Source organism: Antechinus flavipes, chromosome 5, assembly GCF_016432865.1.
Source record: "Antechinus flavipes isolate AdamAnt ecotype Samford, QLD, Australia chromosome 5, AdamAnt_v2, whole genome shotgun sequence".
NCBI classification, from domain to species: Eukaryota; Metazoa; Chordata; class Mammalia; order Dasyuromorphia; family Dasyuridae; genus Antechinus; species Antechinus flavipes.
This window is the reverse complement of record NC_067402.1, coordinates 184114449-184136620: the sequence shown is the minus strand read 5'-3', so window position 1 is coordinate 184136620 and position 22172 is coordinate 184114449. Positions and strand designations below refer to the sequence as shown.

General features: G+C 34.8%; 1 protein-coding gene across 1 annotated transcript in view; it reads right to left on the bottom strand.

Annotated features, from left to right (window-relative positions):
* Positions 1-3459: 3459 nt before the first annotated feature.
* Positions 3460-22172, bottom strand: part of RERG (RAS like estrogen regulated growth inhibitor) — a 101628-nt gene continuing 82915 nt past the window's right edge. The window contains exons 4-5 of the mRNA XM_051963605.1: positions 10800-10873; positions 3460-8530 (exon numbers count right to left, since the gene is read on the bottom strand). Of these exons, the coding sequence (XP_051819565.1) occupies positions 8123-8530; positions 10800-10873 (482 nt within the window). The 3' untranslated portion in view covers positions 3460-8122. The remainder of the gene's footprint in view (positions 8531-10799; positions 10874-22172) is intronic.

Here is a 22172-nt window from a genome sequence, read left to right as displayed (position 1 = left end):
TGTTTAAGAAGTTGTTTTCTTCAGATAATTTTTTCCCATTTTTTTCCAAATTGTTGACTCTCTCATTTCTTTTCTCATTTTTTTCTTCTACCTCTATTGCCTTTTGAAGTCTTTTATGAGCATTTCCAAGAAGTCTTTTTGGGCTTGAGACCAATTTATCTCACTCTGAGATTTCTTCTTTGGACATTCTGTCCTCCTCTGAGTTTGTGTTTTGGTCTGCCTTGTCACCATAGTAGCTTCCTATTGGTATTTCCTCTTTTTTTTTTTTTACTTTTAAGGTGGAGCTCTGCTCCTGGCATAAAGGTGGCTCTGTCCCAAACTTCCTGTGCAGCTCTGACCCTTGGGTTTGAACGCAGGGTCCCCTTGTGTTTGTAGGGGGTAGTTTTATCTGCTTTTTTTCAAGAAAAACCTGGTTTCCCAGAGTTTGTCTTATGAGCTGGAACTGGAACCTTCCCCACTGATTTGTTTCTCTACTGAGCCAGGACTGAGGGTCTTAGTTGCTGATTTGCTGTGATTTAAGACCCTCTCACTGGCATTCCCAGTTGAACTGGCATGAACATTCTTTTCACTACAGTGAGACATATCTTTCTTAAAGGTTTTTCAGTCTATTTTTAGCTGTAGAGTGGTTTCATTCTGTCAGACTCTGTTCAGAGCCTTGGTTTCATGTGGTTTTCGAGGAATACTCAAAGATTATATTAAAAACAAAAGCTAAAAATAAAATGTTTTTTGACGTTCCTACCATACCCAAGATATAGAATTGTTGGGAGAATCAAACAACAGGATGAATGTGATATTAGTTTGTAATAAATAAAATATTACATAAATGTTTGTTATTATAAATAGCTATTTTGCATAAACCTCTACTCTAGAAATGGCTTGTCTTTGCCCTGAATCATTTTTAAAGGCCCCAAATGGAATTTTTATTTTTTTTAAATAGTTAAAAACCAAAGGAAGAAGAAAGAACACAATTGTTTGTATTTTTAACTCAGCATTTACTTATTTTTTTTAAAGTGGGCATAGGGAAAGACACTAAAAATGATTGAAGCATAAAGAGAGTCATAGGATAGCTCCAGGATAAAGCATCTCCTTTTTAATTTTTGAAGCCCTTCACAATATGGCTACCATCTTGGCTTATTGCATGCTATCTCCCTCATTCATTTTGTGTTCTAGCCTGTGTATGACTTACTGTTTGTTGTCTGTGTATCCTTGTATAGCTGCCCTTTATGCCTGGAATAAACTCTCTCCTTAATTCCACTTCATGGCATCATCTGCTTCCTTCAAAGTTCAGGTAAACACTTTTTCCTAAGGAAGTCTATCTTGATCTCCAATGAATTCCTAGTCTCCCTTCCCCTGCCTTCTGTGCTCTTTCCTCCAATCGTTCTCACCCAAGGGGTAAGAAACATCCAGGCTGAAGACTGTATGAGACCCATGAGATTATCTGGTCTGCCAAAGCAACCACAGGTGGAACTCAAATTCAATAAATCTAGGAGCTTTTTTCAGAGGGACATAATTTTATATTAAGTGAATCATCATAATAATGTAAATTTTAAGGGATAAGCAAGGAACGTCCATCATGGAATAGAGAGAATACATATGTGTACATGATGGGACAGACACATATGTTTCTTGTCAGCTTCCTGCTGCCATTGCCTCAGGGACAGTCAGTGCCAGGTAAGTTGGCAGTCTATACATGAAAGTGCTAATATGGCAATTCAGTGATGGGAGAAAGAATTCAATCATCTAAATCTTGGTCTAAGTAATTTATATACCATTGCATCATATAGCAGGATAGTGTCTACATAGTCATTGTGGCTCAAAATATCATGTCAACAGTAGTGACATGCACAAATTTTGTCAAAAACAGAGGATTTAACAGCTGCCAGTTTAAGGAGTTACTGAATAATCTGGATTATTGATCTTGTTCCTCCTGTGAAGTGCAATGGCTTAGTTCATGGGAACATGCTCATGAGATTTTGTGAATTGCAGGATGAACTAAAGCAATTCATGGAGATAAAAGAAAACCTTTCAGGGAACTCAATGATAACAAGTGGCTGTGCTGATGGTGGACATTACCAAGTACCGCTCAGAGTTGAATTTCAAGCTGCAGGGACCCAACCAATTTCTCAAGTTTCCTGCTTTCAAATGTGAAATCATTTGAAGCTAAATTAAGGCTGTGGAAAGTGCAACTTGAAAGGAATAACACGGTGCATTTCCCCATTTTGGAAGGACGAAAGCCTTCTAGGACAGTTGAATGTGCTGGTAAATGTGTGAAACTAATTGAGGCATTTAATGAAAGATTCAAGGACATGAAAAGTAAACAAATAGAATCGAACATCTTTGCTGTATCCTTCACTGTGGAAACAGCTGAAGTGAGGGATAACCTATAACATGAAATCACTCACCTGGAAAGGGATGATGAGCTGAAAGCTAGCTACACAACCTCCCACTGCTTGAGGTCTATAAATGTTACATAAGCAATGATGAATTTCCCATTCTGAGGAGCCATGCCTAGTGATATGCATCTGTGTTTGGAACAACTTACTGCTGACAGCAATTCTTTTCAAAACTTACCATTGCACAAGCTGACCGCTTCAGGCTGATCAAGGCAAACTTGGATGAGCAGTTGCAAATAATTTAAAAAATAACAAAAAATAAATATCAGTACCAGCTAACATCACCCACCCACCCAAGTGAAGCAGTTCTAGTTATCACATTACGAGTGAGTTAATTAAATGTTTGACCAAATATCACAGGCTAATTTCTAAGGTGATAATTTTGTATAGCTCACAAATAAAGTTATAAATATTGAAATAGCCCTTGAAGACAAAAGGTTCCCTACCTTGTTCTAATATGTGGCAAGATGGGGTATTTTGTTTGGGTATGATTGAACAGTATTTCTCTGATGCACTCTGAGGATTTGCAGCAACTGCCACCTCAGTCTACTTTTGAATTACCTCCCCATTAATCCAGGTTCTAAGACAATATAATGGGAAGGGAGAAGCAACAGATACATATACAAACACGTTAAAATATGTAACAAAATTTTTTTTTTTGGTAGAGGCAATTGCAGCTGGGATATCAGGTAAGGTCTCATTGGAACAGGTGGCATTTGAGATTTGAGCTAACCTTTGGAAAAAGGAGTCCATTCCAGGATAGGAGGGGAATTCTTGTGCAAAAACTCTTGTATCTGCAGAATAATAAGAGAATTAATTTGGCTAGACTATAGAATGCATGAAGTAGAGTGATGCATAATAAAGGTAGAAAGGTAGATTGGAAAGGTAAGAAAACCAGGGCTTTAAACGCCAAACAGAGAAATACTGGTTGCGTATATTATTGCGTATATCATTTTCAGGTTTGGCTAGATCAGATAATTTCTGAAGCTCCCTTTCCTACTCTGAAATTGTTATTCTTTAACAACTACCAATATGATTAGAAGAACGAATACCAAAGACACAGCAGTATGTGTGAAAATGATATTTTTATTATAATTTCAATATTTCAAATAAAATAAGTTAATTACACCAAATCTTCAAAATGCATTGGTGAATCAAAGCTTCGACCTTACAAATGGTTTATACATGTATCTATGCATTTATATATGTGTTTATGTATAGACACATACATGTAAATATATACATAAACATATTTATGTAAAAGATATATGGACATTTTCCTCTAAAATAAAGTGCCAGAATTTTTAGATTTGGGGACAGGGAGAAATGAGTCATTTATTTCAGCAAGGAGTAATTAAAGGTTTTAAAAAATAACATAATGAATTTTTAAACACACATCCCTCTAATCTCTTATTTTGAGAGTATAAGTTAATGGATGTACAGCACTGAACTGATTGATATAGCTAACTCTCAATTATTCATGCATTGATTATTAAATTCTTTGAGAATAAGGACTGTTCTTTTTCTTGTCTATTCTCAAATCCCCATCAAATAGCACAATGCTTGGCACACAGCAAATAGTTAATAAAAATAATTAAGCTCATTGATTAAATTTGTTGTATATCTAGTACTTTGGTTTCCCCTCTTTCCTGCTTCTAGCCTCTTCCTTCTCCTTTTATTCTTCTTTTGAGATTTTACCTTCTTTTGCCACTTCAGCCAATGGTGAAAAATCAAACAAAAGAAAGAGGGAAAATTTAGATAATTTTGATTTTTATTCCTCCACTCCCCACAACCAATTCTGGTAAGTTTGTAAAGATGTATCTATATATAAGATTACTAGATCCAATGAAGTTTCAAATTTATCTATGGATGTTATTTCTCCAAATGATCTCACCAGCATGGATGAATTTGAGCTGATTATAGAAAGTTTTTAATCCCAACCTTAGTTCTGTGAAAATATATCTTATCACTACTTAAAACTGAGGTTTGATTTAAATTAATGCTGATAGTGCCAACTTGGAAGAAACAGCCATTTTTCTATGTTTGCTAACAAATTTAATGCATACCACTGTTGAAGGTTTGTAGTTTCAGTAATAGGATATGATATATTAATTTATATAGTATATAAATTCATTTCACATGAATTTCCAACTGCAATGAAATGAATTTTTTTTAAATTCTTAAAGTACCTGGTTTTTATTGAATTGACCAAGAATTAATAAACAAACCCCAATGTGAAAACATGTATATTTTTATTACACTTACTTATCATAATTTTCCTTATCACAGGATAGCCCATGTGGTGCATTAATCACTCCCAAACCTTATGCTACTCAAGAACTTCTTCCTTTTCTTCAATAGTCATTTAGTTGGGCTATTAAAAAAAAAAGCCAAAATGTCATCCATTTTATTCTCCTTATGTTTCCTGTCTGTATTGTGGAGATTCAAATGAGCATGAAAAATATTTGACAGTAGGGATAGCAGTAGCAATAGGGAAAAAAAGAAGCCTAAACATCAAATGCTTACTAAAATTAAAACGTTCTTAGAAAAATAATCCTACTTTTCCTCTGTACCATTCATCCATGTTTCTGTAAATTTTCTGCATTATCTTGTATCCCTTACAGACAAAATTTCTTGCAGAAATTTATAAATTGCTGAAATTAAAAAAAAATAAGTTTGCTAAATTAAATCCAATTTGCCACAAGCAAACTGTGAAACAAATGATCGGGGTAGATTAAAAAATGGGAAATGGAGGCAGCTAATTAGTATAGTGGATAGAGCACCAACTCTGAGATCAGGAGGACCTGAATTCAAATATAGCCTCAGACACCTAACACTTCCCAGCTGTGTGACTCTGGGCAAGTCACTTAACCCCAATTGCCTCAGCAAAAAAAAAAAAAAAAAAAAAAAAAAAAAACGGGAAATGGCAGTAACAGAAACCACTTGGCTCCAGAATTGAAAACAACAACAAATATGACTATTTATCTCTGTGTTCTTGAGAGGCAGTGTGACATCATGGGGAAGGAGCTGGGCTTGGAGTCAAGAAATTTGGAGTCAAGTTTGCCTCTATCCCATAGGTACTCTCTCATTAAGTCATTAACTTCTCAGTGACTGCGGCAACTTTTGTTAGGCTGTAAGTTGCAAAGAAAATGCCTATTTAATTTAGAGAGAAAGCTCCTTTCTGGGGATTTCCTTATGTATTTGTGTGCTCTGTAGAGGGATGATGTTTAGTATAATATTTAATTTTGCTCTTTTTACTCTTTGGTGTTTTCTGACTTCCTCTTGGGTCAATGAAATAAGAAATGTTAGAATAAAAGCATTTTGTAAACACTTCCAAAAGCTATAACCTAGTTTTCTGTTCATTAACAATGTAACTTTAAACAGAGATCAAAAATATGAAAAAAATCACTTATTTATAAATGCCTAGATTTCTGTGACATGCTTTTTTCCTGCATGTGTTTTTCATCAATCTTCACTAATGACTGCAATGAACAAGCTTCCCACAGTAGGTTATGTGCTGGACTTGGAAATGGGCTATACCCAGGTACCAAGCCAACCTCAACCACCTATGTGGTCATTGGCAAATCAACACCCTTGTCTCAAACTTTGTTTCACCCTCTGTGTAGGGATAACAATACTTGTAGTATCTACCTGAAAGGATTGTTTTGAAGCTCAAATAAAAAAATAGTTTTGTAAAACATTTTTCAAACTTTAAAGCGCTATATTAAGTATTTGGTATTAATATCAGAATTCATGAACTGGCTGATGTCTGCCCAAAAGAGTCACATTGCTTACCCTGGGGATTTTATTACTTTCTCACTCTAAGGTAGACATCTTCTCTAATAATCTTTGAAGATAAACTCTAAATTAAGTTTAATCAAAAGAAAGGGGGATATTTATTAAATACAGTAAGATAAAGATGCTTTCTTTTCTTTTTAAAAGAACTCCTCTAAGAATTTAAATGAAAACTCAAATTATCAGATGGTTTTTCTAAAATCTTTATAAATGAAGATCAAGGTGTAGACAACTGTTTGAAAATTTTCTAATACAACTGCACATAAAATAATAATGAATTTCAAAACTTTATCTTCTGTAATCATTGAAACAGTTATATGAATGAGATCTTTAGTGCTTTCTCTCGTTCTCTCTCCTCCTCTTTCCCCCTCTTTATCTCTGTCTCTCTCTATCTTTTTTTTCTCTCTTCATCCACCCCTTTCTCTCTCTCTCCTGGTTATTCTGGAATTGCCTTCCAAACCATTAATCCTCATGTAGACACTGATAATTACTACCTTACCTATGTGAAAATTCATTTTTATATGTTCTCAGGTATACTTCAATGTCTTTTTAACCCCTCCAAATCTTAAAATATGATTTCATGATATGCCATAACAAAAAATTCATTATTATCTTTTTGAGGATGGATTTTTCTGAGTAACCTTGAAATTAGTAACCTTTTGGGAAAAATCTATCATTCATCTAGTAATAAGAAATCTCTCTAGCTTGGAAGAATCTGATAGCATATATTCTATAGGCAATAGCTTTGAGAACCCACAGCTAAAATGATAATGTGCATGTCAGAGTATGTCTTAATTGGCATATTACTTGTAAAAATGTACAAGTTCTGTATTCTTTATAATTCTTGCAAATGACATAGTTGGAAATAAATGAACACAAGATTTTTGACCTACCATGTCTAAAATAAAGATATTTAGAATGAGAGATGTATCAGATTCAGTTTAACTGGGAGTCATTTAGAATTTTAGATAGTCAATTTAGTTTATCTGGATTCCAAAATACTTTTAATTTTATTAGCTATACTTCCTATTACTATTTTTCCAAATTTGCCAGGCTATGTAACCCCACATCTCCTATACCCCATGATGTATTTAAAAAATTAATTTATTTGCATAGTAATCTTCAAAAGAAAGAGTCCTCTAGCTTCATACTCAGGGTAATTTGTGTTTTTCCTGTGAAGCAAATCTATTCTGAATGTCAATTGGCTGCATATTTTCAAAAAAGTAGACAAATCTAGCATATGAAGAATAGTTCTAACATCTAACATCAGTTACTTTAAACTTTCAATTTAATGAGGTAGGGACAAAGGGTAGTACATTAATGAAGAACGGTTTGAAAGATTTTCAGTTATGGTATATTTTTATCTCTATTTAGGATACAGGAAAAAAGAGCTGAGAAATATTCCCTGATCTGGCATGAGGGATCTTGTTTTATTCATTTTGATCATTACACAGTTGTTTATATAATATGTTCATGAAAAAAGATCTGAGTCAATCAGGTAATGATAGAACCCACTTCAGCAATGGAAATCAAATTCTACTGTGAAAAGGGAAGAGATAATTTTGAATGTATGCCAGTCCTAGAACTGTCCTAATTTGAAGTAAATTTCTGAAAGATATCCACTCTTATTTGTACTGCTCATATCCTAAAATAAGATGATGCCTTTTGAGTGCACTATATGCAGATAGAAAAGCTGATAACCTTAAAAGCATAAACACACTGTAATAATCGAAGTATATAAGCCTAGGGGATAGAATCCCCTCTTTGCCAAAAAAAAAATTGATAGTATATTTTTCTTTTTTCTTTTTTTTTCAGAAGGGAAAAAATAGGCATGGAGGAGAGAGAGCAAGAAAGAGAGAAAAAAACAACTATTTGGTTTGCATTTTCAAATTGCCAACCCTGCTATAACACAGATTCTCCAGGAAACCTAGCCTTTAACTGCTGATTTTGGTGAGCATCTTGTTGATTGCCTGCTTGACATGTGTAGTAGAGCTTCGCCTCCTTGTCTTGCCCTGGACCATCTTCCGACGCCGGACCTCACGACACAGCTCATAGAAAACCTCCGTGATATTCCCTTCTCCAGTGCAAGCTGAACATTCATAAAACGCACAGGCCAGGTCAGTAGCCAGCTTCTCTCCTTCTTCTGTACTAACTTGTCTGGAATGGTCCAGGTCAGCTTTGTTTCCCACTAAGATCAGAGTCACGTTCTTCGGCTTTTTGATCTCATCCAGCAAGTTCTTAAGTGGGAGCACATCCTCAAAGCTTCCTCGGTCGGTAATGTCATAGACCAGCACAAAACCTTCTCCCCATCTCACATGTCCTTCCCTCTGAATAGCATCCTCCTGTTGATAGAGAAATGACAGTTGGGGAACGTGAAGATGATAGCATTAAGAAGAGCTGACAATGTCTTTCTTTAATTAGTATCAACTGTTGAATGCTACAACCCTTTGCAAGCCTAAAAGGTCATTCAATAGTGCATTCAGAGATGGATTTTCTCAGATAGCACGGATAGTAGAACCTTTAATATCAGTAAATGTGCCATACTCTTGAGGATTCCCACTCTGGAGGTCTTTCCTGCTCTGCCCACCAGCTTCATGTGGAATGCTATATTTTATTCCTCAGCTATCTTCTTACTGTTTGTGTACCACTGCACCCCTCCCTCCAGATTTCCAGATCTGAAATCATAATTAAATCAATACTGCCATTATCAGTAGAAAGAATGTGTCAATTAATTTACCTATGACTCCACTCATCTTAAAACATTTCAAATAAAAAATACATATATCCCTTGCTATATTTTAAAAATTAATTTATTTGCATAGTAATCTTCAAAAGAGAGTTCTCTCTCTAGCTTCATACTTAGGGTAATATTTTTTTGTTTCCCATGAAGCAATGGATATCTACTCTGAATGTCAATTGGTTGCATATTTCCAAGAAAGTAGACAAATCTTCATGGCCACCATTTCATTTATGTGTTGTCTTTTTGTTTTAGAATGTAAGCCCCTTGTGGATGGCAACTGTGGTCACTGTTGTTAGCATCCTGAGGTGTAGCACAGGATTTACACCTGGGAAGTGCTTGACAAATCTTTTTTCATTCATCTCCTTCCTAACTAACTGAAGCAGAAATCAGGATTTTATTTGGCTTTTAAAAGTTTACTTCCTGATTTTGATTACTTTAAATTAAAAAAGCTTTTGCACAAACAAAGCCAATGCAGCTAGGATTAGAAGAGAAGCAATAAGCTGAGAAAAATTTTATATAGTTAGTGTCTTTGATAAAGGACTCATTTGTAAAATATTTAGAGAATTGGCTCAAATTTATAAGAATACTAGGCATTCCCCAGGTCACGGTGAATGGTCAAAGGATATGAACAGGTGGTTTTCAGATGAAGAAATTGAAGCCATTTCTAGTCATGTGAAGGGATGCTCTGGATCACTATTGATTAGAGAAATGCAAATTTAAATAAGTCCTTTTGGAGCTGGAGGTTGAGTAGATGCCCATCAGTTGGGGAATGGCTGGGTGGGTTGTGGTATATGAATATAATGGAATATTATTTTTCTGTAGTAGGTGATATAGGCTCATTTTAATGGGGTCTGGAAGGACTTACATGGACTGGTGCTGAGATAAGTAGAACCAAGAGAACATTGTGAAGAGTAACAAGATTATGTGATTGTGATAGATTTGGTTCTTTTTAGCAGTGAGGTGATTCGGGGCAATTTCAATGGACTTGGGATGGAAAATGCCATTTGCTTCCAGAAAGAGAATTATGGAGAGTAAACATGGATTGAAGTATAGGGTTTTTACCTTTTTGTTGTTGTTTATTTGCTTGTTTTTTCTTTCTTTCCTATGTTTTTTCCCTTATGATATTATTTTTCTTGAACAACAAATATGGAAATATGTTTAAAGGAATAGCACATATTAAACCTGCAACAGATTGTTTACTGTCTTGGGGAGGGAGGAATTAAAGGAGAGAAAGAGAAAACTTTGGAATATAAAGTTTTACAAAAATGAATATTAAAAACCATTTTACATGTATTTGGAAAAAATAAAATAACTTGAAAAAATATCACCTACCCACCAAAAAAAAGTTTACATCCCAAATTTCCAACAGTTACAGAGGATGTGTGTATATATATGTATGTGTGTGTGTGTGTGTGTGTGTGTGTTTATGTGTGAGACCAAAGTACTACAGGTATATCAGAGGATAGCTAACAAATAGTGTTTGTAAAGTTGCCTAAGAACAATAGCTTTCTTTCTTGGACCATAAGCTACTTACTTGAATTCTTAGCAAGGGCTGTCATTTTTCACCTTGGCATTATCAGCACCTTGATCAGTAACTTGCAGAAGCTAGGCAATTAAGTATTGAACTGAATTGTACTGAGTATAAAGACCATCACAGGAGTGGTAGTATATTAAATACCTAGAGAATTTGGCCATCTTTAATCAATTCAGGCTCCCACATAAAGTGCTCAGAGTTAATAGTTATACTAGAATACTTAAAACATTTCCCAGCTACACAGACCTATCCACAATACATGATTTCATTTAGGATCCTATTTTTGCCTCTCTGGGTGCCCAATCCAGAATTCATTTTAATTGAACCCCTTACCTACCTGACCAGCTGTGTCTAATATGTCCATGGAAAGAACTTCATCATCAATTGTTGCTTGATGCCGATAAGTTGATTCTGGGAAGAGAAGAAAAAAAGAATATGATGTTAATGAGATAAATTTGGTTCCTAAGACTTGGATTAGCACTAATAGAAATGCATTTTTCATGTTTGTATAGAAGAATATGGCATTTAAGTTTGTAATTTTATAAGACAGGAATAGTGTCTGATCTTTTTCTTTCTCTTCAGCTTCAGGGATTCTGCAATAGCATATATCAGTATATTTTTTGAAATAAAATGTGAAGCCAAAGGCACTGCAATCACTAGAATATGATCAGCTGTTCATAGTAATGATTAAAACAGTGTGAGAAAGATACGAATTCCAACTCACATCCTGAATCACTTAGAAGTGTATAGTGACTTCTGTTTCACTATGTATATATAAAAATGTAAAAGAATATGTGTGTGTGTGTGTGTGTGTGTGTGTGTGTGTGTGTGTGTGTGTGTGTGTGTGTGAAAGAGAGAGAGAGAGGGAGAGAGGGAGAGAAGGAGAGAGGGAGAGAGGAGAGGATTGGAGAGGGGGAAAAAGAGAGGGAGAGGGAAAGGGAGAGGGAGGGAGACAGAGACAGACAGAAAGTACTAGGCAAAGAAGATTGGAGGCTATAACAACAACAATTAATATTTATATAATGCTTACTATGTGCCAAGGACTATGCAAAATGCTCTACAATTATTATGTCATTTGACCCTTACAACAACCTCTGGGGCAAGTGCTATTATTACTCCCATTTTATAGAGGAGAAAAATGAAGCAAAGAGAGACTAAATGTCTTGTCCAAATAACAAGTGTCTGAGAATGGATTTGAACTGAGATTCTGATTCCAGACCTGGTACATTATCCAACTGTAATCACATCTGAAAAAACAAACAAACAAATAATATCTACATCTATATCTATTATATTATTATAGATATATTATATCTATTATCTCATCTGATCTTCACAACAACTCTGAGAAGTAAGTGATATTATTACTCCCATTTTAAAGATGAAAAACCTGAGGGGAACAGAGTAAAGTGATTGACCAAAGTCACACAGTTAAGTCTCTGAGGCCGTATTTGGACTCAGGTCTGCCCTTCTGTAGATCTCACACTGGCTGCCCTTCTATAGATCTGACACCCTATTCATTGTACCACACAGCTATTCCATATATGTACCAACTCCACGTGCCATAATCTATTCTCAGAGTAAAGTGGAAAGATGATTGCCAATTTGAGTAGTGAGAGGTTAGAGGTTGAGGAACCAGAACTGCCAAATTATACCACTGGAGAAGACTTTTCCTTCTTTTCTTCTTGTCTTCCCATCTAAGTATAAATCCTCTCTTCAGTGGGGAAGCTATTTTCCCTTTGTGATAATACCTCTCTATCCCAAATGTAGATCCTGCCCCACCAAGCTGGCACACATGTAGCTGGGTTTAAATATTTATGTCCTAGATGACAAGTATGACCTCCAAGCTTCAGGATGGTCCAGACCTTATGGTCCAGCCCAAGTGCTGAGAAGAGATGAACAGAGCTGAAGATCTGAGGTAGCAGCGATGAAGGAAGTGCTTCCAAAGTGGGCATTTAGAATCCCAGTGGACTTTAGGACTCTGGAATGAGTGGGAGCTTAAGGCTCACAGCAATGAATGTCCATTGGTGGCTCAATGGGGGCTGCACTCCACTGCCTTGAGGGAGGAGACTCAGAGTTCTAACGTGCCCAGATGATATCTGTCTGTCTGTCTCTCTTGTTTCTCTCTCTGTCTCTGTCTGTCTCTGTGTTTCTCTCTGTCTCTGTCTCTCTCTTTGTCTCTCTGTCTCTGTCTGATTCTCTCCCTCTCTGTCTGTCTGTCTGTCTCTCTTGTTTCTCTCTGTCTCTCTGAATCTCTCTCTCTCTCTCTCTCTCTCTCTCTCTCTCTCTCTCTCTCACACACACACACAAACACACACACACACACACACACACACACACACACACACACACACACATATTCTCCTTTACATTTAAGTTCCACTCCAGGAAGAAATCATAAAACCGCATGGGAGGCTGCTGCCAGTGAAGGAATTGTGAGCAGCTGCCTTCTCCCCCTTCCCCATCTGAACACTGACATGGAAAACCAGAAGTGAGAATGCTTATCACAAGACAAGAAGCTGTATTCTAAATACACAAACACAAGAATGACTCTTCTCCACCCCTGGGTAGGGAGTCAGACTCCTCACCCATCTCCCTGCCTCAAGCCCCCTCCAACTACTGTTAAAAGTATTTGTTTAAAGTCCAGGTCTAACCAGGCTATAATCCTACTCAATTAACTCCAGAGGTTTTATCTTGAGAATCAATTAGAAAATCTCTCACTCATTATGTAAAGATATTTACAATCAGGCTTCAACTTACCTTAGCAATCTTATTACATTCCCTCTGTACACTCTACAGTAGAGACTTACAGACTTATTTGCTGTTGCTCTTATAGAATAACAATATTATAATAATACAAATAGAGCAACAGCTAACATTTCTATAGCATCTAAAATGTTACAGGCTCTGTTCCATATGTTTTACAAATATTATCTCATATGATTCTTGAAAGAACCCTGAAAAATAGATGGTATTATTGTCCCCATTTTATAGCTGTTGCATCTATTTTTCATGCCTTTTAACTAGTTGACTGCTATGTCTGGAATGCATTCCCTCCTCTCTGTTTTCCTTCAAGACAAAGTTCTTTTGTATGTTTTGTGTGTGTATGTGTCTATATACAAATCACATATATGTAAGTATAAGTCCATGCACATTCTGTCCCCTTTTAGTACGTAAAATGTAAGCTTCTTGAAGTCAGGGATTGTTTTGCTTTTGTTTTTACACAGAAACCGTTTGGAGGGAGAGTTGAGAATACTGTGTTTTCTACTTTTATTACTGAAAGCTTTTTGCTGCTGTAATCCTCAAAAATCTCTCTTCTTCATCCAGTTTAGATCATGGAGGCTGCTGTCCTTCTCCATTTTTCTTCAAGGAGCTTGGGACCATGTTATGAGCTTCCTCTCTTCCCCAACTCCTGCCCTTATGCCAGACAACTTAAATATATACTAACACATATATAACATTATCATTAATTATTAATATACCAATCATTAATATACCAACATTAATTATTAATATAAAATATTAATATTAATATGTTACTATATATTAATATATTAACATATAAATGTTACTATTTCCTCAAACAACGTATCTTCTTAGTTCTCAATTTTCTCAAATTACACAATTTCTATTTCTCCATTTCATTTCAGCCATACACAGGGGTGTTCACATCACTGATCTGAATGACACCCAGAAAGGCTCCACTTTCTTGATCAAAAACTTGGAAAGACCTTAGATGATTATAATTTCCTATCATTTGATATCTTCCTGTACCTTACTCTTCTTAAAATTAGTCTCTGACCTCCTTATGATTTCCAATTCATTCCCCTCTCAGAACTCTCTCTGAGACATAGGCTATTTAATTTTTTTCTCCATAGCACTTAGCAAAAAGCCTGGCGCATAGTGGGCACCCAATACATATCTATTTTTTGGACTGATTTCCTAAACACTTTGTGAAAAAGGCACATCCATTTTTTTTGTCATTTAGCCATCTTGTGTGCCATTTACAGTTAGAGTCTTCAAAGAAATATTTTTCTCAAGTCATTTTTTATCATCAATGCTCCAGTTTGACCCCGAAGAACCACAGAAAATGTCACACATGCTACAGGTACATAGTCATCCCCTTCCTGCTTCTTTCTTTGATGTTTCTCCTTGCATCTTTGTTGATTATCTCCTTTAAATTAATAGCACTATTATTGAAGCCTTGACAGAAGCCAGAGTTTTGGGGGTATATTTAATCTGTTTCTTAATCACTTAAAATTTAAGGGTAAGTTTCATTGTGTCTTCCACAATAAACTAGATACAAATTTCAGGCACAGAATTCCTCAATAAGGAAAAATGAAACATAATAAAACTTATATGAAGTTAAATGATCATTTGGCTGTTTGCTAACAGACTGGGGGGGAAAGACTAAATCTAAGAAATAAGGAAATGTCTGTGGCAACAGAAACAGTGGGTGGTAGGAATTATTTTATCTGCTTTGAACAAGTGTGGATGTTTTTATTTGAACTGATTTCCTTTCTCATTAAGGACTCTGCTTCTTCTCAGGCAAACTCATGAAGAGTTTTGCCTACAAAGGCTTCATGCATATATATCAGGGTTTTTCTTTGCTTTAAAAATGCCTTTTTCTTGCTACATTTTTTTTTTTTACACAGCAACTACTCCACAGCAAAGAAAAATATCTCTCTACACACACAATGTTTATTTTCTGAAAATGGTTTCACAAAATTGCCAAGTAATTTTGAGCAATGGTACACAGTTTCTTTTATAATTGATTGTTAATGGGAAGGATGAATAAATGATTAAAGTTTTGTTGCTTCTTTATATTTCTTTTATTTACATTATTGATTTCATTGTGTTTATTATTTTTTCAGCACTACTTCATTTTGCATTAATTCATGCCAGGTTTCCTCTATTTCTCAGAAATTCTGATTCTTCTATGGAACTGTCAGTTAATGAAATTATTCTCTCTAACAAAGCAAACTGCAACCCACCTATCCCCTCTTTTTCTGCAAGTTTTGCCCTTATAGTCCTAGGCTTTTAAAAATCTGTGTTCCTAATTGACATTTTTAATATTTGCTTCTAATTATTTTCCTCACAACTGGTGTCACTCAAGTATCTTAAGGCCCAATCTCTTACTAACAGAGACAGCTGTACTTGTGCATCCCTGTGAAAGCAAACAGAACAAAACAACAAAAAGACGACTACTTGTATTTGGTAAGATAAATTACTGAAAAATTTGGTATTATAGAAAGGGTTTAAGTGAACTTCACTTTTCCCCCTTCTGATTGAAGCAAAGAATGTCCACTCATGTAGAATACACCAGAATGGATGACTGGAAGAAAAGTAATTATTTGGTCCAGAATCATCCAAACCCTCCCTGTTTTAGATTATTAGAAATATTATTCTCTTGCTATTTCTTGCTGAAATGTTAGTTATTCCAATAAGTGGTGGTAAAAATTATAAAACTCTTGCTAGCTTCCTCAAAGGAGGGGACCAAGTGGAATATGCTTTGCATTCTTCCTCTGCACTGAAACTATCGCGCTCGTCATCTATGTACCTCTGACAGGCGTGTTTTATTACTGCAGCTAGCAAAAGACAAGAAGCATTGCAAATGTGCAGAATATCTAAGGAACTTCTTAAGCATAAGCATTTTCTGGAATCAAGATTTTTTAAATGCAGCTATTTGTAGATGATATCATATCAATAGCATTAGACCTTCTGAACTTCCTCAGTAAGATCTATGGCAATTCAAAGTTACACTACAAATAAAAATACAGCTAGATAAAGAAATCTAGCCTCAGGAATTTACTAGTTGTGTGTTATTTAATTTCTGTCTGCCTCAGTTGCTTCATTTGTAAAATGGGGATAATAATAGCATCTGCCTCCCAGAATTATCATGAAAGTTAAATCCTAATATTTGTAAAACAATTTACAAAACTTAAAGTACTATTTAAATGTTAGTTATTATGCTCAAAGAGCTATCAAACTGTGCATATTCTTTGATCCAGCAGTGTTCCTATTGGGCTTATATCCCAAAGAGATCTTAAAGGAGGGAAAGGGATCCACCCACATGTGCACAAATGTTTGTGGCAGCCCTTTTTGTAGTGGCAAAAACCTGAAAACAGAGCGGATGCCCATCAGTTGGAGAATGGCTGAATAAACTATAGTATATGAATGTTATGGAATGTTATTGTTCTGTAAAAAGTGATCAGAAGGATGAGTTCAGAGAGATCTGGAGAGACTTGCATGAATTGATGCTAAGTGAAATGAGCAGAACCAGAGGATCATTGTATGCAGCAATAGCAAGATTATATACAATGATCAGTTCTGATGGATGTGGCTCTTCTCAACAATAAGATGATTAGACCAGTTCTAATGATCTTGTGATGAAGAGAGCCCTCTACACCCAGAGAGAAGACTGTGGGAACTGAGTGTGGTTCACAACATAGTATTTTCATTTCTTTTGTTATTTGCTTGAATTTTATTTTCTTTCTCATTTTTCTTCCTTTTTAATCAGATTTTTCTTGTGCAGCAAGATAACTATAAATACGTATGTTTATATTTGATTTACATATATACATATACATTTTACCATATTTAACACATATTGGATTACTTGCCATCTAGGGGAGGTGATAGGGGGGAAAGGGGAAAATTGGAATACAAGGTTTTACAAGAGTCAATGTTGAAAAATTATCCTTGCATCTGTTTTGAAAATAAAAATCTTTAATAAAAATTGAAAAAATGTTAGTTATTATTATTATAATGCAGTTGATGACACACAGTTGTATGAGGAGACCACTGAGTTCATTCATATATACATTTATAGCATATGTAAAGTCATCGCAGATGGATAATGGAGAGAACCTAGAACTAAAAAAGAGGGGACATGATGTATTGCTTTTGTGGAATGACACAATACTTTCCATGATCCCAAATTCCTATGTGATGCTAAAGCCCATAAAACCATGTTTTCAGAAGAGCTAAACTGCAGATGACCCAAAGGCCTAAAGCCTACTGGGTAGATCCACTATGGATGACTTAGGAAAGGCTAAGATTGAGGAGCATACAGAAACTGCCTTTACTGGAAGAGTAAATCATCAAGGAGAACACAGATTAACCAGGGTTAAAATGTTAAACATATGACAGAAATATTAAAATTAGGCACAGGGCCTTTCTCAGTTTACAACAGAGCATTCATTTTCTTTAGCCCTTCAGAGATCAAAAATTGTCAAATGAGTAAATCATCCTATCTTTATGAAAAAGATGCAGAACTCAGAGTATTTTATTCAGTCTTTCTCAGACTTTTATCACTTCATTTTTTTCCTAAACATTTATTCTTTCTTTGTAAACTGAAGGAGCTGAACTAGCTGACCTCTCTGTTGCTGCCGTGATCTAACACTCTATAGAGTTTATGTTCCCAGAACAAAATGGATAGTCCTTGAATGCTGGTATTGAGACCAATAACCTAGGAAACCAAGGATTTGATAGAGGTAAATAGCCCCCTTACGCTATCTCCTAAAATATAAGTACAGCTGAAATTCTGGCTGCACTTCAACTGTGGACTGGGTGGATGGATTGGGAATTTCTTAGCTTGGAAACTGACTGTATGCTATTAGCCAAGGAAATACAACTCCCAGTGCAAAAGAGTTAATGAAATCCTGGCCTAAGAGTGAGTCAGAGATTTGACACTCTTGAGCTTATAAAGCTTCTGATCAAAGCTTTGGTTGCTTAGCAGCAGCATTTAAATGTCATTTTATAATACATTTTTTTATGTTTATATTTTGGGGTAAGAAGAATATATAAAAAAATTGGGTTTTACATTCCCATTGGTAGCAAATTTCTTGGAGAAAAACAAGAAAGGAATTCATGACTACTTAAACAGCAATAGCTGTTAAGTGATGACTAAAGAGGGACACTCAGAAGAACACAAATATGTTATGAGCTCATAATTTTTACTTGCTTTTTTTCCACTGGAAAATACTCATTTCACAAATGTAATTTATATTTTTCTACTTTTTCTCATAGATCATTTGTTTTTGGAAAGCATAACCTGCAAAGATATGCTCACAAAAACCAAGTTTATAGAAGTTACAACTGCAAGAAGAATGAGACCATCTAATTCAATCATCTTGTTTTACATATAAGGAAACTGAGGTCCAATTAGTCAGATAACCAATAAGTATTTGTTAGTCACTTATATCGTGCCAATCACTCTGCTAAGTGATGAGGACATAGGAAAGGCAAAAACATTTTTCTTGCCCTCAAGGAACTCACATACTAATGGGGGAGAGAAAAGATAAACAACTATATAGATAGAAGAGAGGTAATGGGATCCAGAAAGGTCCTTTGATTACAGAGACAATGTTCTTCCCACTGTATCATGCTATATGAGAGCAGGGAAAAATTTTTTTAAAAATGTATTTTTAACTGAAATTTTACCTTCAGTATTATAATATATTTATTGGAGCAGTGACATATATACATATATGTATGTATAATGTTAAAGAACAAGCAAAAAGAATTTGTCGGGTATGAAAATATCTAATTTAATTTTACCTTGAATATTATTATATTTACTAGAATCTATCTATCTGTGTCTGTTTTGTCTGTCTTTCCATCCATCTATCTTTCTATGATATAAAAACATCTCCTTTAAAAAGCGTTGTCACGGAGTTCTTTTGGCAAAATGGTCAAGGGAGAGGCTATCTATTAGATTATGACTTCTCTGAAGGCAGGAACTATTTTTGCCTTTCTTTTTATCCCTATATAGGCTTAATAAAGTGCTTATTGACTGACTTACTGACTGTATAAACCTAGTTTGCCCTCATCAAGTTAAAATAGATAAAAATGCTTCAAAAAAACTAAAAGAACAAGTAAAAGAGGAAAAAAGAAAGAAATTTCCACAGAAAGGGGAAAATACTCCCACAAGATACTGATAATTAATAATAATAACATTTATGTAGCACTTGAAATATATGCTTTACATATATAATGTCTTTTGATCCTTACAACAATCTTCGGAGGTGGATCCTGATTATTATTTTGCCCATTTTACTAGATAAGCAAACTAAGATTTAATAACTGAAAGTTAAATAACTTGCCTGGAGTCAAATAGCTACTAAGCATCTGCATTTGAACTCTGGTCTTCCTGATTCCACATCTCGTGCTCTATCCATTGTGCTAGCTATCTCTGAGTGATGACCACTCTGTGTCCACTCATTTCTTTTCCCCTGGATACCAATGTCAATTGTGGAATTTTATTTATTTAATTTTAATTTATGGAACAAGACAAGCACTCCATAATATAAAGTAAAAAGAAAAACAGCTGGGGAATTGTTTACTGATACAATTTCTTTACCTGTGCTTACAAAATGTCTAGAATATTTTGTATATAAATAGCATGAAACAGGGATCTAGTGCAAAGCCCTTTTAGAATTCTGAGTTATATTATCTAATAAAGCATTTCCACAAGGATATACAAGTACCTGAAGGATCTATCATATGGCTTGTCTTAGTCCTCCCTCAAGTCTAAGTCTGAGTCCTAGTTATAATCCCATTTTCTAAAGAGACACACTCCTGATATCTCTTAATGCTGGTGACTTTTCTTTGTTGATTACCTTCAATTTTACTTGTAAATATTTTATTTACACAGATTTGTTTGCATAGGGTCTCCCCATTAGACTATGAGTTCCTTGACAGCAAGGTCCTGCCTTTTTTCCTTTTTTCTTATTGTTTTCTTTTTTCCTGGTTGTACATGTACATTCATTTTATTTATTTATTTATTTTATCATAGCTTTTTATTTACAAGATATATGCATGGGTAATTTTTCAGCCTTGACAATTGCAAAACCTTTGTTCCAATTTTTCTCCTCCTTTCCCCTACTCCCTCCCCCAGATGGCAGGTTGACCAATACATGTTAAATATGTTAAAGTATATGTTAAATACAATATATGTAAACATGTCCATACAGTTATTTTGCTGCATGTACATTAATTTAAAAAAATATTCATTTGTTTATGAATCATGTTGGGAGAGAAAAATCAGAACAACAGGGAAAAATCATGAGAAGAAAAAAAACAAAGAAAAAGGAAAAAAAAAGTGAATATAGCATGTATTGATTTACATTCAATCTCCATGGTTCTTTTTCTGGATGCAGATAGTGTTTTTTATCCAAAGTCTATTGGGATGACTTGGGATCATTGGATTTCTGAGAAGAACCAAGTCTTTCACAGTTGATCATCACATATGCTTGCTGTTACTGTGTACAATATATTCCTGGTTCTGCTTCTTTCACTCAGCATCAGTTAATGTACATTTTTCCATGCCTTTCTAAAATTAACTTGTTCATCATTTTTTATAGGACAATAATATTCCATTACTTTCATATACCATAACTTATTCAGTCATTCCCCAATTGATGGGTATCCACTTAATTTCCAGTTCCTTGCTACCACAAAAAGAGTGGTTACTAACATTTTTGCACAAGTGGGTCCTTTTCCCTCTTTTATGATTTCCTTCAGATACATATCCAGTAGTAGCACTGCTGGGTCAAAGAGTATGCACAATTTTATGGTCCTTTGGGCTCTCAAAAGTTCCAAATTGCTCTCCATTATGGAGAGCACCACCAACTCCATCAACAATGCATTGACATCCTAGTTTTTTTATATCCTCTCCAACATTTATCATTAACTTTTCCTGTCATCTTATCCAATATGAGAGGTGTGAGATGATACCACAGAATTGTTTTCATTTGCATTTCTCTAATCAGTAATGATTTAGAGCATTTTTTCATGTGACTTTAGGTAGCTTTTATTTCATCATCTGAAAATTGTTCATATCCTTTGACCATTTATCAATTGGGGAATGACTTGTATTCTTATAAATTTGACAGAGTTCTTTATATATTTTAGAAATAAGGCCTTTATCAGAAACATTGGGTATATATTTTTTCTGGCTTTGTACTTCTCTTTTAATTTTGTTTGTGTAGAAACTTTTTAACTTAATGTAATCAAAGTAGTTTGCATTTCATAATGTTCTCTAGTTCTTCTTTGGTCATAGATTCCTCCCTTCTCCAAAGATCTGATAGGTAAATTATCCCTTGCTCTCCTAATTTGCTTATAGTGTACCCTTTACACCTATAACATGTAACCATTTGGACTTTATTTGGAATGGGGTAGAAGATGTAGGTCTATGCTGAGTTTCTGGCATTATTTTCAGTTTTCCCAGCAATTTTTGTGAAATAGCAAGTTCTTATCCCAGAAGCTGGAGTTTGGGGATTTATCAAATACTAGATTACTACAGTTACTGATTATTATGTGATCTGTATTCCATATTCCATACCTATTTCATTGATCCACCACTCTATTTCTTAGCAAGTATAAAATGGTTTTGATGATTGTTGCTTTATAATATAGTTTTAGGTGCCTTTCTTTGTTTTCCCAGTGCTTAATACAGTGCCTAAAACATAACAAAAATTTAATAAATACATATTAATTGAACATATTTAAAAAGTCTTTCCATGGAAAAGAACTGATATAATTTATTCTGCAATGGCATAATTGCTGAGAATATAGATTTACTATCATGCCAGAATAAGTGCATGATATTTCAGTGGAAGGTTCAAAGAATTATGACATAAGGACACTGTAGATGAAAATAAACCATTTTTTCTTTAATGGGAAAAAAGTTAACATGAAACTTGAC